The following is a 14,630-nucleotide window of genomic DNA, read 5'->3' as shown; positions in this document are numbered from 1 at the left end:
TATTTTGTATTGAATTATATTAACTTATGTGTTATAATTCAAATGTTTTATGACTCCCACAAAATAATAAAAACATCCTAGTCTATTAATGTCACTGGGAATGTTATGTATGTGAATCTATGATTGATGCATGTATGAATCTATTGTAGGGGCTGGTGTCTGGTATTTTGAAAACCTAGCAACATCACTGTTATCCAGATTTCCTTGCTTGGTAGCACACAACAAGCTATGTAAAATATTGTTTATGTAAACATTGATTTTTTTAACCTTGTTGTGCATTAGGTCCATTGTAGACGTTGAGGAATTATCAAGCATTTCATGTGGTTACAAAAGTCCTTCAAAGAATCTTCCGACTTCCAAATCCACTGAAGCGTCTGCTAGACACAGCACTCCAGTTAGTCCAGGTACCTGTACACAGGAAATACATGAACAATTTGTAGGCCATTCGCTCCATTTAGTATTTATATTCTACTGCTCTGAGGAAATAATTTTTAATACCATCTTCTTACAGTAATAGATCTGTGTGGAATGTGTAAAGATGAAATTACCTTATAGCACCAGGAATACACGGCCAGTATTTCTTGAATTATTTTAGGCAGGTCCAGGAGATGAAAGGTAGCAAACTCTTTTTTTGATAATACATTTTTTTCAATACAAGACAGTCAGATATAATATTGCTTTATATGCAGTCATTTTCATGTCCTATTTTTTTCCAAAGTGCATACTTCATTTCCTGTGTATTACCTGTGTAATATTTTTATATAATGTTTGATGGAAATATTTTTGGGTGAAGGTGCATTGAATTTAGTAGTCCGGATGACTATATCAGGAGCATATTTGACAATACACAGCACAATCAAATGTGCCTAGAGCTTCCAGCCCAACTAGCCTGCTCTAAGAAGAGCTTTGAATTGCTGCATGCACCAGTGAACGGTGCAAACAGAACCCACTCTCCATGGTCAGTGGCGACATACCTACCAATGTCCCAGCAGTTGGGACGACGGGAGAATCCCGTCAAATCAGGACTGTCCCACCTAAAGCAGTACAGATGAGAGGTATGAGTTTGATATGTTACAAATGTGACTCAGTAATCACACTGCTCTTATGTTAATTTTATTTACTTTTAATGAAATGATTATTGACCAGCAAGTATTGTTAAATTGTATGAAAATGAAATTTAAAGCCTGATAGTGGAGACCAACTAGCCCATTTTGATGCACCTTGATGACTAAATCAATATTCACGTTTTTGTACTGTAAAATGAAGCCCATTATATTTAACATTAATTGCTCTTACTCAAATACTCCATGGCAGTCACTACAATACGTTAGTCCCTTCTAGCTTCAACTATAGACAGGAAAATCAAAACGCTCGCAGGCAATATATATTTCCTCTTCACCTCTTCCTTTGTGCCTATGATCGAATTCCTAAGCTGTTCATAAAATGTATAAGCATAAATATATTGAACAACATGGGTGGAAATATTGAGCTACCATGGAGTATTTCAAGGAAAAGTAATTAATGGTAAATATAATTAGCTTCTTTCCTCTTTAATTCTCCATGGCAGCCATTAAAATTTTATGTACACAAGCATTAATTGTAGGGAAGGCAATAAATACCAGATCAACCATGTAAAGACAATTTTATTAAGTAGTTGTGTGGAGAACTTGTCTCCCAACAGTGTTTCAGCAAATTACATTATGTCAGCTAAATTATGTCTGGTGAAGGTATGAACAGCTGCTTTGCAGATTTCCACTGTTGAGACCTGTTTTTCTTGTTGCAATAGATTTTAGGATTGTTGGCACCATACGTCAGTTTCTCTTAAAAGCCTACGTAATGAATTCTCTGATGCATTTTCAGATTATCTTTTTGGATGTGTTGTACCCTTTCTGGGGTCCTATCGAGATCACAAACTGTTAATATTATTATTATTATTATTATTAGTATTATTATTATTCATTTATATTTATAGGGCGCCACAAAGTGTCCGTAGTGTCGTACAAGAACAAACAATAGGACAGTACAAGGTAAAACACGGTACAATTATCAATAAACACTATAACTCAAGGAGCTCAAAACACAGCTAAAGAGAAAGGGTGAGGGATATTCAGCACATGCTGGAATATAGTGCCCAAGAGGGTGGGCACGACTGACAGGTTAAGAGCCATTGAAAGGTGCAGAGAAAAGCGAAAGAGGAGTCAAAGGGCAGAAGGCCCATAAAGGGGGTGCGCTGAGTAGCTGGAGAGCAAAGTTAAAAGTGGTGGAAACAGGAGGAGAGAGAGCCCTGCTCATAGGAGCTTACAATCTAAGAGAGGGGCAGACATACTAAAGACACAAGGGTGATACGGGTACAGAGTCACACAGATTGAGAGAGGAAGGGGGAAGATGGGATGAGAGGGAGAGGTAGCTGACAAGGTGTGTAGTTAAGCGGTTGACTGAAAGGCTTTTAAGAAAAGGTGGGATTTTTATGCCCGTTTGAAACTGCACAGATTGGGGGATGTTTTGATGAAGCGAGGGAGATCATTCCAGTGGAGGGGGCAGCGCAGGAGACGTCTTGAATGTGTGCGTGAAAAAGGTAATCAGAGGGGAGGAGAGGCAGCGATCATTGGCCGATTACAGTGGGTTGAATGGAGTGTGAGATGAGGTTGGAGATAAAGGGAGCAGTGGAGTTGGCGAGGGCCTTGTATGTGATTGTGAGAAGCTTGAAAAGGATCCTGTAGGGGTAGGGGAGCCAGTGTAGGGCTTGGTAAAGGGTGGAGACAGAAGTAGAGCGGCAAGAAAGGAAGATAAATCTAGCAGCTGTGTTGAGTACAGATCGAAGTGGAGTGAGATGAGAATGCGGGAGGCCAATAAGGAGAAGGTTACAGCAGTCCAAACAGGAGATGATCAGAGAGTGTTAGAGAGATTTGGTGGCATTGTGGGATAGGTAGGGCCAAATGCAAACAATGTTACGTAACTGGAAGTGGCAGGATTTGGTAAGAGAATGAATGTGTGGGGCAAAGGAGAGAGAGGAGTTGTGGAGGATACCCAGCAGCAAATTTAGGGAACAGGAGAGGTACAGGAATTGTCTACAGTGATAGAGAAGTCGGAGGGGGAGGAGGTTCGAGATGAAGGAAAGACAATGAGTTCGGCTTTAGCAATGTTAAGTTTAAGAAATCTAGAGGACATTCTAGAGGACATACAGGAGAAGATGGCAGAGGGGCAGGCAGACACCCTAGAGAGAAGGGAGGGAGAGAGATCAGGAGATGAGAGGTAGAGTTGAGTGTCGTCGGCATAAAGGTGGTACTTATGGCCAAAGTCGCCGATGATTTCACCCAGGGAGGAGGTGTATAGTGAAAAGAGTAAGGGTTCAAGAACAGAGCTCTGTGGGACCCCAACTGTAAGGGTGAAAGAGAGGGAGAGAGAACCAGAGGTGGAAACAGAGAAGGAACAGTTGGCAAGGTAAGAGGTGAACCAGGAAAGAATGGTGCCGTAGAGGCCAATGGACTGGAGGGTGTTAAGAGGAAGGGGGTGGTTCCAAGGGAGTGAAGGAGGTGAAATAGGTTAGGATCCAGGAAGTAGGTTGAAGGGGGGGATGAAATTAGATAGTGGACTTCCTCACCCGTGGTAGGGCGGAAGAAGTATAAGGGTTGGTGGCTGTGGTGAGAGGAGGGCTAAGTGGAGGGGAGGGGCGGAACAGTGAATGCAGGAGGAGAATTCAAGTCTGATGGCCTCGATTTTAAAGGAGGCAAAGTCAGTGGTAGTTAGGGAGGACGAGAGGGGTGGGCACAAAGGTGGCGAAGAGGCGGTGGGGGTTAGAGAACTGTGAGGAGATAAGGGATTTAAAGAAAGATTGTTTAGCAAGTGAGAGGGTGGAACTGTAAGATGAGTGGATAAACTTGAAGTGGAGGAAGTCAGCCAGGGAATGAGATTTTCTCCAGTGGCGTTCAGTAGTACGAGTAGATTTTTCGAGGAAACGGGTAAATTTGGAGTGCCACAGTGTGGCACCCTGCCACACTTGCTTTGGCATACGCAGTGGACTTGCTTTCGTTGACAGCTGAGTGTCCTCGTTCTGGGCATGTGCAGAAGGAATTGCGTACGATACGCACAAAAAAACAGAGATATGTCCCTTAATAACGCAGGCCCTAAGTGCAGATACCTGTACCTTTAGAGTTAAGAGAGTGAGACCTTTGCTAAGGCTATCCTGAAAAAAATAAAGAAGATATAACACAGTAGCCAAATATTTGTGTGTAATTTTTGTTTGTTCTGTGACCATGCACTCTGTGCTACTTTTAACAGGAGAAGAGCCCCCAAGCCTGTGCTACTGGAGTCTAGTCATGAGTATCATCCAATCTGGTTCTGAACGAAACACTTTTAATTCTCTTAGTTTTGGATTCTCCCACCAGTTGAGAGTTTGAGAAAGTTGTGTTAATCGGATGGCATGGTCCAGGGAGATTTGTTTGCAATCCCACTGGGTAAGTCTAACTGGAGGTTTTGCCTATGCCACCTTACCCGAAGGAGGAATGTTGGAGTAATGTATTCCAAGAAGGTGAAAGCCCCTTAGTATTGTAATCTGATGTTGAACTTGTATTTGCAAGCTGTTATGGATGTCATCCATATAGGGCCAGAGAGCCATCCCCTGTTTCTTTAATTCTGCTACCAGTATTATTATTACCTTGGTGATGGCTTCAGGGATGTTGCCAGACCAAAGGGAAGACAGATGAATTGGAAGTGCAGTCCCATCACACAGACCACAGGAATCTGTAGTGATGAACACGGATATGGAAATAAGCATCCTGAAGATTTATGAATACAAGAAAATCCTATCCGCTTATAGCAGTGAGAAAATTTCCCCTGGGAATATGATGAACTTATATCTTGCATCCTTTTCCTTTCCTTTTATAAGTTCTTGCATCTTTGAAATGTTGGCAAGGTGAGGAGGAAAGGAAATACTTCACCTTTCTATTCTGCGGTAGCTGGTTATATTTACCCCCTGAGAACTTCTGAATCATGGTATCTAGTTTATCACCAAAGAGCAGGGAATCTTTAAAGGAGAGTATTGCTAGACTATTTTCAGATTGAACTTCTTCTGCGCATGGATGCATCAAGAAAACTCTTCTTTCTACGGCAGTTGAAGCCATAGAGCCCGCTAAAAAAGCTAATGGTATCCAACGATGCCTCACAGAGGAATTCTAATGCTCTCTGCATAACTTCAATGCTTTTCAGCAAATATTGTCTACTAATATTTTCCTGGACATCTGCTGTCATAGTGTGAGTCATCTAGTCACTGAAGCCATAGCTACCCCTGACTTCAAGGTAGTTCCTCTTCATCATTAAAGGGATATATACATTCTAATATTTTATGGTTGTTGTTTTTTTTTTACTTTATTTCATTACTTATGAATTATCCTTTACTACCTTTTGCACAATTTCTTTTACTATGATCCTCAAAGAGGTACTTCAGTGGAGGTTGATACTTCACTCCATGGATTTATATATATGTGCCTGAGCAGAATCTCGACATTATCCAAATTAAATAATCTGGGTTCTGGCTTCTAATTTCCCCAGATTCACTGCTTGAGGATTGATCCACGTCCTACACAAATTCAATTCTGACTGGGAATACCTGTCCTCTAAATCCCCCTATATGGCATATAAATCCTCCTTGTCACAAATGATTCCATCATCCAGGCTTCCAGCTCCTTAACTCAGAGGGATGGGGATTACTTCCTTTGGGCTGGGAGTGATGTGCTGCACAAAAGACCCCTTCATAGTCAGTAGGTAAAGGTTTATCGCAGGCTCCACCAACCCAATACTGCTGGGCTTCTCTCTTTCCCCCTAGACAGGCTCTACAAGAGTACTGAGATGAAAGAGTGTTTTGAAAGGAAATGAGCTAACTAAAAATCCAGAAAAATAAAGCACCCCTAATTTGGGGACTTACATATTACATAGAACAGGTGATCTTCGGCTGTTTGGGACTGAACTAGGGTTTCATCGGCAGATATCAGGTTTCCCAAAGCGATATCCAGCAGCGCTTTGTAGGGACCAGTGAATACTGACATAAGAGAGTCTGAGGTCCTCCTCTGCCTATACATCCATATTGGTGTCCTTTAATCCTGGGTGTGATGCGTGCACATTGGTAAAGCACCAACTTCGCCACACACGCCATTTTACAATTTGAATTTCACAGTTCCAGCTCTTCGCATCACATTTGCTAGCAGTCCCTTGGTAGCCAACCCTGATCCTCAGCTTGCACCACAGGGCCAGGTAAAACGCTTCACAACAGAAAACAACAAACTACTGCCTGTCCTCTCTACCTCATCCATAGACAATAAAAAGACACAACTAAAGAGGTGGATCAGCATTATATACTATACTCTGCAATGGGGATGTTTCTATTTTCCTCTCTCTACCTAAAGCTAGAAGGTACTGACCATTGTAATGACAACAAAGATAGAAATTAACAGAAAAAAGGGTTTGCTGGATAAAATAAAGATGTCTGAAAATGTTTAAACTGTATTCTGTGTAAAACGTTCTTGTCTATGTCAGCCTTTGAAGCATATCTTGTGAAACTATATGATCATGATAAGATGTTGATTCTGCTGGAGAAGCTTTAAACAGACATTCATAATCATCATCATCATTTATTTATATAGCGCGACTAATTCCGCAGCGCTGTACAGAGAACTCACATCAGTCCCTGCCCCATTGGGGCTTACATTCTAAATCATTCCTTCTTGTATTTATTTTTTGTTTTAAGGGATGTATAACGTTTGTCATAGCAATGGATGCTCTTTATTCAATTGTGATCATTGTCGTTATCTTCATCCCTGTGATGTCATATATATCATATATGTCATATAAAATGTTATGCATGTTCAATAAATGGTGTGCCTTCTCATTACTGAGCTAGTTATACACATATACTGTACACTAATCAGCCACGACATTAAAACCACTTACAAGTGAAGTGAATAAAATTGATTATCCCGTTACAATGGCACCTGTTAAGGGGTAGGATATGTTAGGCAGCAAGTGAACAGTCAGTTCTTAAAGATGAAAGCAAGAAAAATGGGCCAGCGTAAGGATCTGAACGACTTTGACTAGAGCCAAATCGTGATAACTAAATGACAGGATCAGATCATCTCCAAAATGGCACGTCTTGTGGGATGTTCCCGGTATGCAGTTGTAAGTGCCTACTAAAATTGGTCCATGGAAGGACAGCAGATGAACCAGCAACAGGTTCCTGGGTGCCCAAGGCTCTTTGATGCTCATGGGGAGCAAAGGCTAGCCCGTTTTGTCCAATCCCACAGAAGAGCTACTGTAACACAAATTGTTGAAAAAGTTAATGCTGGCTATGATCGAAAGGTGTCAGAACACACAGTGCATCACAGCTTGCTGTGCGAGGTTGATTAGCTGCATACTGGTCAGAGTGCCCATGCAGACCCCTGTCCACTGGTGAAAGCTCCTACAATGGGCACATGATTGCTAGAACTTGACCATGGAGCAATGGAAGAAGGTGGCCTGGTCTGATGAATCGTGTTTTCTTTTACATCTGGATGGCCAGGTGCATGTGCATCCTCTACCTGGGGAAGAGATATCACCAAGATGCACTATGGAAAGAAGGCAAGCATTCGGAGGCATTGTAATTCTCTGGGCAATGTTCTGCTTGGAAACTTTGGGTCCTGGCATTTAGATATATGTTACTTTGACACATACCACCTACCTAAACATTGTTATAGACCAAGTATACCCCTTCATGGCAACAGCATTACCTAATGGCAGTGGCCTCGTCCAGCAAGATAATGCAGCCTGCCACACTGCAAAAAAAAATCTGGAATGGTTTTGAGGAACATGACAAAGTGTTCAAGGTGTTGACTTGACCTACGAATTCCACAGATCTTAATCCGATTGAGCATCTGTTGGATGTGCTAGAAAAGGAAATCTAAGCCATGAAGGCCCACACCTCGCATCTTGCAGGACTTAAAGGATTTGTTGCTGATGTGCCAGATACCACAGGACACCTTCATAGGTCTGATGGAGTCAATGCCTCGACGGGTCAGAGCTGTTTTGGCAGCACGAGGGGGACCTACACAATTTTAGGCAGGTGGCTTTAATGTTGTGGCTGATCGTGTTTGTGTCATTAATAAAATAAACAAAGAAACTTGCTTTTTATCTAATCAGTTTTGGAGTTTCTTGATAAAGTGCCAAAATAACTGCCATGGAGATTTAAAGCGAGAATATATATATTTATATCATTAACAATAAAATAAATCAATTTAACTAACCATTATATAGTAATATACAGTGGTCGATGTGCTCTGGTAAAAGGTGGTGTGGCATACCGCCACTTCTCACTTCTTCTACTGCCTTCATTATAAAACTGTCAAATTCCATTCACTTACATTTTCCAAGAAGCCACACTTATAAATTTCCATACTGCCACTTCTAAATTTCCATTTCGACCACCGCATATTAAAACGCATTCATGCACATTGTGTTTAGAAAAACAAACATATTTTGTCTTACAGATAAGATAAAATCAGACTGTAAAGTAAGATCTCTACAAGAAAACAGCTGTGACACTTCTTGCTGGACAAGTCTTGAATATTCACCATCAAATGAGAACATTTCCACCAAGTGCTCAGAACCTTTTTTATCTCCTTTAACAACAGTAAGGAAAATTAGTTTAGATGGTAGGGAATTAATGGATAATTTCTGGGAATAAAAATTTGTAAGAAAATAAATTTGCATGACAGCCCTTGCAGTAAAATTGTACCCACTGGGTTTTTAGATTATGACATATGTGAGACGTAGTCAATAGTTCTACCTTCCGGCTCAAAAACAGCTCCAAATTGATCCTTTAAACTAAATTTGACTCGGGGCGTGGTTTAAGTGCCTGAAATGGAGAACACAGAATACTAGAGTTCCTTCTATGTCAACGATTAAAGTCCACTATCACCAAGGATCTGTCTCTCTTACCCATACTTAACAATCGTTTAGGGGACGGGACCAAAATTATGCGATTCATCAAGCCCCGCCCCTGCATGCTCACTTCCCCCGGGATCTCCCTGAAGCCAACGAGGAAAAGTTGGAAAGTATGCTCTTAACACCCGCTGAACATTTTTGTGCTTAATATTATAACAGGCCTTATAAATAAATCAGAAATACATATTTTGAAAATCTGTTTCCACATATTTCAGAAACTTAAGAATTAGCTAGTAATTTAAATTATTTGTTTTAACACTTCCTGGTATCGTTGCTGGTAAATCTTTTCCAATCCATTGTCAACAGCAGTGTTTTCCAAACTGCTGACATACCAAAAACATAGTTTATAAAAAGCAAACCAACAATGACATCTTGCTCTGTAGAGTTCTTGTCATACTCTTTTTATGAAACTGATTATTTGCTCTACCGGAAATTTTCAGTCAATTGAACTGGAGATGCTCATCTGTTTTGTCTCACACATTCAACAATTAGTCACTGAAGCTTCTGCCAAATGTGCCACAACAATCACCCCTCTTTGAAATGCAATGAAGTTTCCTCTTGCAGCCATGCTGGACATAGTTATAGGTATCCAGGACAGTATAACATTTATTTATATGACCTTCACCATGCTGGGTTGATACTTAGTTAATATATACCATGCATACTTGCCGACTTTTCATTGCTCCTGGAAGGGAGGACAGATGGGGAGGGGGCATGAAACATGATTTCGTCGCAGTGGCCCCACACCCCAGTGGGACTCAAGAGGGTGCCTGCTACTCAAGGAGCACTGCCTAAAATTCAAAAGCTTCCAGGACATCTGAGAGTAGGCAAATATGATACCATACCTAAGTGGAATTCGAAGTATTCAATAAGCTTTGTGTCCCTCATTTACCAGTCTTTTTTTTCCCACATCTTGTAACTGAATATCGTGAACATGCACAGTATGCTGCAAAACCATACGCTGCTAACTTGTGACTGATTTTCTAGCTAAAACTTTCCAGACCTCCTTTATAGAGAGGCTTGTTGGATATCTTCTGGCCTGGAGGGCACCTCTTCCCATATTATGCTGATATTATTCTGATTGCAGTCTATTGAATTTTTTTTTGTTTTAAATACCGATGTGGGTGTGGTTTCCCAGTGAATCTATAGTCAAAGTGGGCTGTTATGTGGTTGTATACCATACCAACTTAGCCTACTGCCTTCATTATAAAACTATCAAATTCAATTCACTTACATTTTCCATACCACCGGTTCTAATTTACCATTTTAACAACTGTAGTGATCATATTAGTACACACTTACTTTTTGTAAAAGCTAACACATGCAAAGTGAACTGATAATGAGAATTACAAAAAGGACCTGATTCATTAAGGCACGCAAAACAAACGTAAAATGTGGGGGTGTTTTTAAAAAAAAATCACGTAAATTTGGCACTGTATTCATGTCACACGCTGGTCCCATAGCTAGGTGCTAGCGTGTGACTTGCCCTTTAAAGAACTATGTTGGTGCTTGTCTTCTGCTTCAGAGTCTCTACCTTTTCATGGCTGTTTTATGTTATCCTAATTGGGACCTCCTTCCGAAGCTTATTGGTTCCTGAAGACTATTTCAACCTCCTGTGATCACGGACTCATTGCCTGATCTTCATGTTACTCACACTGCCGTGGGTTCTGGCTGCATCTCTGACTCTTTGACTTCTCCTGGATGTTATCGGTTGCCGAGATTACTTGTCATCACTGCTCTCATCGGATCCGCTGTATACCAGTTCATGGTCATCTACAAGCTGAAACTATCCGTTGATTTCCATCTGCACACTGAACAGTCTCGTGAGTTGCCTATTACATCTGCGCTCATATTTGGCTCAACTACCTCTCTGCTCAAGCTGCCTATATTCTTTATTGAACTACAATCAAGTTATCTTGTCATCTGTGGTTCTATGTCTGGCATGGCTATATTACTACTCTGCTGATTATTAAGTTGCTGGACTGTTCTCAAGAATATATTGCCGAGCTAGTAGCCAGTTCCGTTATTCAAGTTGTGTGCGTTATCAGCTGTATCTTGTTAGTAATGAACCTACGCCTCTTGGTGAAGTTGGATTATCTGTGACTCCTAGTGTTACGCACGGTTGGACTGTTATTTCCACGCTGTACTTCTAAGCAACATTCCATTGCATGTTTCCAGATTACCCAAGTTCTTGGACTGCATTAACATCTCCTGTTCCGCTGTTTGAACCATTACGTTACCTGTAAACCATCTGCTAAAGTGAATCATATTCCATCTGGATCAGCCAAGTCTATCTACTATTCATATTGGACTTTTAGCTGTGCCAGTGATTCTCCTTTATTGCTGTGTGTGGTGTGAAGGTTTCAAATGTTCTATATTACCATCTCAGCATTGAACTGTTACTGCCTATCATCATGCCGTTGCTAATGGTTACCATCTGAAGTACTTCCGTGATTGTATTGTTTTATGAACTGCCCAGCTGAGTTTTATATATACATCTGTTATCTACTGTTGCTGCATCATCAAATTAATATACTAAATTGCAACACTATATCATCGTCTGTGTATTCTTCCTTGTGCTGCTCCCAAGTTGAACTATCAACCCCAGCGGGTTCTGTCTCCACCATCCTCTGCTTTTATCATCCTGGTAGAGGTTGGGGATCCATAAAATATCCATAGCCGTGACAATTCAACTAGGAGCGGGTCTGAACATTGCTTGTTAAATACAGGTCTACGTATACACTGCTCTAACAAACAATAAAGTTTGCACAAATTCTCAAGGTGTAAATATATAAGAAAATTGTATAGTTGACTAAATGTAATAGCGAATTTGTGCAGTAGAGGGTAATAGTTACTCCAAGAAGATGACAAATAATCTGCATTTGTAAATATTGTATAAGTACAATGAAATTTGCATAACACAAGGGGAGATGAATTGCAATAACATAACAATCAAGCAAATTATAGCCACATAATAGCAAAATACTTCTCTGTGAATGGTAATTAATGGTGATGAGAGGTTCAGAAGGCATGTCACGGGCACTAGGAGTCTTTACCCAGGGATCACCAGGTGATAGGCTTACCAGAGCAATATAGGTGGTATTATGGTACTCTGGTAGCAGGGTGATCACGGAACAGGAAATAGCAGATGATGAGATGCTCAGGAAAGTCTATGACTAGCAGCACTGGTAATATGGAGGTAATAATACACGAGGAACTGTATGGACAAAGGACACGTGAAGGTAGTCAGTGGTCTGCGGTAGCAAGTTGTACCACTGCTATAGTGAGGAGGAATGTCCAACAGAAACGAGGAGGTGATGAGAGTCAGCGGTCTGCGGATAGCAAGTTGTACCGCTGTCTGAGTGAAGGAATGGAATCCAAGTGGAGGTATCCGGGGAGTCAGTGGTCTGCGTTAGCAAGTTGTACCACTGCTATGTGAGAGGATACTGGAACAGGTGACACAGGAAACAGGGATCAGTGGTCTGCCTCTAGCAAGTTGTACCACTGAATATATATGTGAGGAGGTGCACGGGGAGAGACTGCAACACAAGATATACACGGGCACCTTAAACTCGATCCACAGTAATATGCACAATATATATATATATGACTGAACAGCACTGCAATAGTAGAAAGTCTCTTGAAGTAATCCGGCACAAGATAACACAGTCAATGATGGCAATAGACTCAGCGGATAGCAAACTCCAGAGGAGAACCAACACAGTCCAGCAAGATATGCAATACACCAGCACAGTCAATGAGAAGTATGCATACCGTGGTTCAGAAGCAGGCAGTCAGACAGGAGTGCAGAGATACCTGAACGGCAGGAGGCCGGCAGGATGCAAAGTCCCTGGATGGGTGAAGCGGTGGTCTAGTAGGTGCAGCGCACAGGTAGGTAGACCAGCAGGGAAACAAATATACAGGAATCAGTAGAGCGTGGAACTGGATTCCTGGAGGACCCTGGAGAATGGTGATGGTCTAGCAGAGGAGTAAATAGTGAGACACGAATCCAATGCTGACAGGCGGGTAGAGACCAGCGGGAACACAGGAAAGCGTGGAGAGCGGATCAGCAGTAGATGGACTAGTAGAGCTGAGGAGTAGCAGCAGCAGGTCTCTGCGGACACACGGAGGTAGCCAATAGCAACCAGCAGGTGCAGTACCGATGGGACACGGGAGAGCAGAGTTGAGCTGGAACTGTTGATCACGGAGAGTAGCGGATAGCAATAGAAGCAGCAGTCTCGAGGAAACACGGGAGAGTTGAGATGAGCTGAAGACTGAAGCGCACAGAGGCAGCGGATAGGAATCAGCCAAACAGTCACGATGAAACACAGACGAGTTGCAGGTTGAAGACTGTAGTGCACGGAGACAGCGGATAGGAATCAGCTAACAGTCACGATGAAACACAGACGAGTTGCAGGTTGAAAACTGTAGTGCACGGAGGCAGCGGATAGGAATCAGCTAACAGTCACGATGATGAACAGGTGAGTGGATGTGGATTGAAGACTGTAGTGCACGGAAGCAGCGGATAGAATCAGCTAACAGTCACAATAATATATGGTAGAGTTGAAGTGGTTAGAAGACTGTAGTGCACGGAGGCAGCGGATAGGAATCAGCTAACAGTCACGATGATACACAGGAGTGTAGAAGTGGTATGGGAACCACAGTAGTAGAAGTGGTTTGGAAACCACAGAGGTAGAAGTGGTTTGGAAACCACAGGAATCAGCAGCGCTGAATACACGAGGAAACACAGGAACACCTTCAGAGACTCATGGGGAATGAGACTCCAAGATCAGGCAACGTGGTGTTGACCACAGGTGCTTAATATAGGGAGTGTTGCCTGATCTGCCAATTAAGTTAAAGGAACATACACTGAAGGATTAGAAAGGCCTGCGCATGCGCAGTCCCTCAGGATGGAGGACGGCCACGGTTCCTAAATGTCCGGGAAGAAGCACTCACAGTCCGGTGAGTGACAAGGCAATGGTTCATGCAAATGTTCCCCACAGAGGTACACAGTTCAAAGTTGTGTAATCTTTATAATACTTAATTACCGAGTGTCATAGTTTATATTCTTTATGTGGTGATGTTTAGAAATAAGGTTTAAATGGTTACAATATAGCAGAAATGTCAAGGGGATCCTGTAGTATCTCATAAGATATAGATTCTGCTAAAGTCAATTACTGGATTCTGTCTCATTTGATTTGGTGCAGCAACAGTTTATACAAAGTTACTCACACTGCTACTCCCAGCTTACAGAGAATGCGCAGAAGGTGCGAGGTGCTCCTATGTGCCGTTCAGTTGTATGGAAATTATCATGACTCGGTTTCAGAATGTATTCCTGTTACAATTCAGATACCTGTATTAATCCTGATTAGCACTGGCAGCTCAGAGGCGCTGAGTCTAACGGATTCCCCGGTATTCACCAAGAACCGCCGCAAGGCGGGATGGACTTAGCTGCCGGGAACCCACAGGTTGCGGCCCTCAGGGTCGCATCAGAATGTAACACTAGATCTGAATCACAGGAGAATGTCTCTAGAGAACAGCAGATCCAGAATAATGCAATGAAGGTATCAGAGTAGTTAGACATGTTGGAAGCTGGTACACGGATATCAGGACAAGAGAGTAGTCAGACATGCCAGGAACTGGTACACGGATATCAGATAGAG

The 14,630-nt window shown here is 42.0% G+C and overlaps 1 protein-coding gene across 7 annotated transcripts in view; it reads left to right on the top strand.

Moving 5' to 3' along the window:
- Positions 1-14,630, top strand: part of TEX14 (testis expressed 14, intercellular bridge forming factor) — a 427,022-nt gene that overhangs the window by 356,416 nt on the left and 55,976 nt on the right. For 5 of the 7 annotated variants that reach the window (XM_075195065.1, XM_075195067.1, XM_075195063.1 and 2 more), the window contains 2 exons: positions 283-404; positions 8,511-8,653. In XM_075195065.1, the coding sequence (XP_075051166.1) occupies positions 283-404; positions 8,511-8,653 (265 nt within the window). Of the gene's footprint in view, positions 1-282; positions 405-1,972; positions 2,028-4,278; positions 4,455-8,510; positions 8,654-14,630 lie in introns of those variants that run through there. The other 2 variants (XR_012688029.1, XM_075195068.1) reach the window with 2 other exon arrangements.

This window comes from Mixophyes fleayi, chromosome 2, assembly GCF_038048845.1.
Source record: "Mixophyes fleayi isolate aMixFle1 chromosome 2, aMixFle1.hap1, whole genome shotgun sequence".
Lineage (NCBI taxonomy): Eukaryota > Metazoa > Chordata > Amphibia > Anura > Limnodynastidae > Mixophyes > Mixophyes fleayi.
This window is presented reverse-complemented; position numbering and strand designations above follow the sequence as displayed.